The 2,312-nt window shown below is 31.7% G+C and overlaps 1 protein-coding gene across 1 annotated transcript; it reads left to right on the top strand.

Annotated features, from left to right (window-relative positions):
- The first annotated feature begins 276 nt into the window (after positions 1-276).
- LOC105398413 lies at positions 277-1,892 on the top strand. Its single transcript, XM_011570506.3, has 2 exons — positions 277-794; positions 1,076-1,892. The coding sequence occupies exons 1-2, from the start codon at positions 330-332 to the stop codon at positions 1,751-1,753; spliced, it is 1,143 nt and encodes a 380-aa protein (XP_011568808.3). The 5' UTR covers positions 277-329; the 3' UTR covers positions 1,754-1,892.
- The last annotated feature ends 420 nt before the right edge of the window (positions 1,893-2,312 follow it).

Below are 2,312 nucleotides of genomic sequence, written 5' to 3'. Positions count from 1 at the left end.
TAATTCTGGACAACCGTTGTTACGTGACTGCGTGTGTGTAGTCACTATGAAGACAAACAAATCAGTTAGACCCGAATAGCAGATTCCACTTTTTAATATCTGTAGGTGGGTAGGTGCCTATTGTGAATAGATATTTTTTTTACAAATATTAAATTGCTCATAAAATCACCTCTCCCTCATTATTTTGCCGATTATGTCCATAAAAATATTATCTAACTGTATAATCTACCTGTTCCCCTCTCATTATGTGAGCAATTTGACATTGACAATGAACTTCAGTATTTTTATGTATTTTACCTCACTTTGTCGTTGGTGTTTCAATCAAAAGCATGTATATTTACTATAACTTATTTGTAGCATTAGCTATAATATATTCGTCATATACAGTGCATTGTCAGGAATGTGTTACGTTTGATTTTGAATATATTCCAGAATTTGAATATAATTCTACAATTTGCGAAACCATAGCTCCGTGGAATGTTGTCAGAAAAAATATTTCAGATGATTTAATACAAGTTAATGATAAACCAATTATATTTCCTTCGTCGAAAATGAGTTGTATGACAACGGATCCTTTTCACATTGATACAAGAGGAATTCTGGAAATAACTTTGTATGTGGATATCATTGGTGCTAAAGATTTTGTAGGCGTAGTAGCAAAGCGTATGCCAGCTGAAGCTGAAAACATGAACGTGGGAATAGCATTCGCATCTCTGAAGCATGGCTTGGGTTCTAAGGTTGGATTTCAAAATATCATTTTAGAATGGAACGTTGAAGGAGAAACAGATATTTATGTGAGTATTTACATAACTACCATTTCATTCGGTATGTAGAAATGTAAGTAAAATAAATCTACACCGCTACACACACAGTTATATCATTTTGTAAAAAGTACGGCAGCGGTTGTTTGTTCAGCGGTAAAGAATAATAATAAAAAAATGTTATCATGTCCAACGTCACAAACTTAATAAAAGCGACTTCTTCTATTTTTTTTATTATGTGTGTAAGGGATTGGTTGCAATTGAATATTATTTACCGATATTTTCAGTGAATAACTATTCAATTATCATTTCAGCTTGTTTTTATTGGAGCAGCAGCAAAAGAGTCAAAACTTTATATTACATCATACCGTTATATTCCACCAAATAAAACTGCTAAAACATGTCATGATGAAACAACCACTGAAACAGTTCAAGAATATGACGAAAGTTATGTGCAATTAGAGAGTACAGATAAAAATAACCTCAATAATTACAAAAAAGAATTGAAAACAGATAAAACAGCACCAATAAAAAAAGAAAACTCAAATAATGCATCTGAAAATTCAGATGACTCATCTGAAAAGGCCAGTTCGCAACAGAACGATGAAAGTAACGAAGTAGTTTCTGAAAATGATGAATATATTAAAAACGATGCAGAACAATCCGATGAAAGCATGGAAAATTCGGTGCCAACATTATTGGACGAAATTCTGAATAAAAATTATATTACTGAGGGTGAAAGTGAGACAGTTAAATATATTATAGTTGATAAAAATGATTCAATTGATAAATTTGAAAAATCTCTGTGGAAAACACTTTGGACCCGTGCGGCTATTTTGATGTGTGTCATTGGAGCATGTCTTATTTGCTGGTACTTTATAGAGTTTGGTAAAAAGAAAATTAAGACCAGAAGAGATAATAAACTTGGTAAAAATACTAATGACCTATCAAAAAGCGATACCAAAGACGAAAAAGCTAAATATAATCCATAAAGAATTGTGGATTCTAATATATTAATAAAAAAGTCTATGTGTGAATCTCTTGTGACTATAGTGCCTCATACTAAAATGAGTTTTTATAAATTACCACAAACCTACCAAATGCAAATTAAATCAAATGTTTCATGAAAAACTTTTTTTAATTCCACCCTTATAATTATCGTGTAGCGAAGTGAATATTCAACCGAATAAGTAGCATTTTAACGTAATTGCTGTACTGTATGCATGACTGTATACAGAACCGTTCAAAGACCTTCTAGTTTTACAGACGAACGCCATCTAACGTCGTTCCGTCAATACTATAAATTCGGTTTTAACGACAGGTGACTCCCTCAGCGTATTAAAATGTAAATCACATGGCCAATTTAATTTCAGGCTGGGGTGGTTTAAAGGTGTTTCGGTATAGTTACACTGCTTTCTGCAAAATGTTGTTTTTTATTTTATTTATTGGTTTATTCAGGTAATAAACAGCATATTACAGTAAATTTAAGCTTAATACATTTTTTTCAGTCATTAAAATTTTCCAACGAAAAATAAGTTGTTAACTTAGGGG

Source organism: Plutella xylostella, chromosome 21 (assembly GCF_932276165.1).
Source record: "Plutella xylostella chromosome 21, ilPluXylo3.1, whole genome shotgun sequence".
In the NCBI taxonomy this organism is placed as follows: Eukaryota; Metazoa; Arthropoda; class Insecta; order Lepidoptera; family Plutellidae; genus Plutella; species Plutella xylostella.
This window is presented reverse-complemented; position numbering and strand designations above follow the sequence as displayed.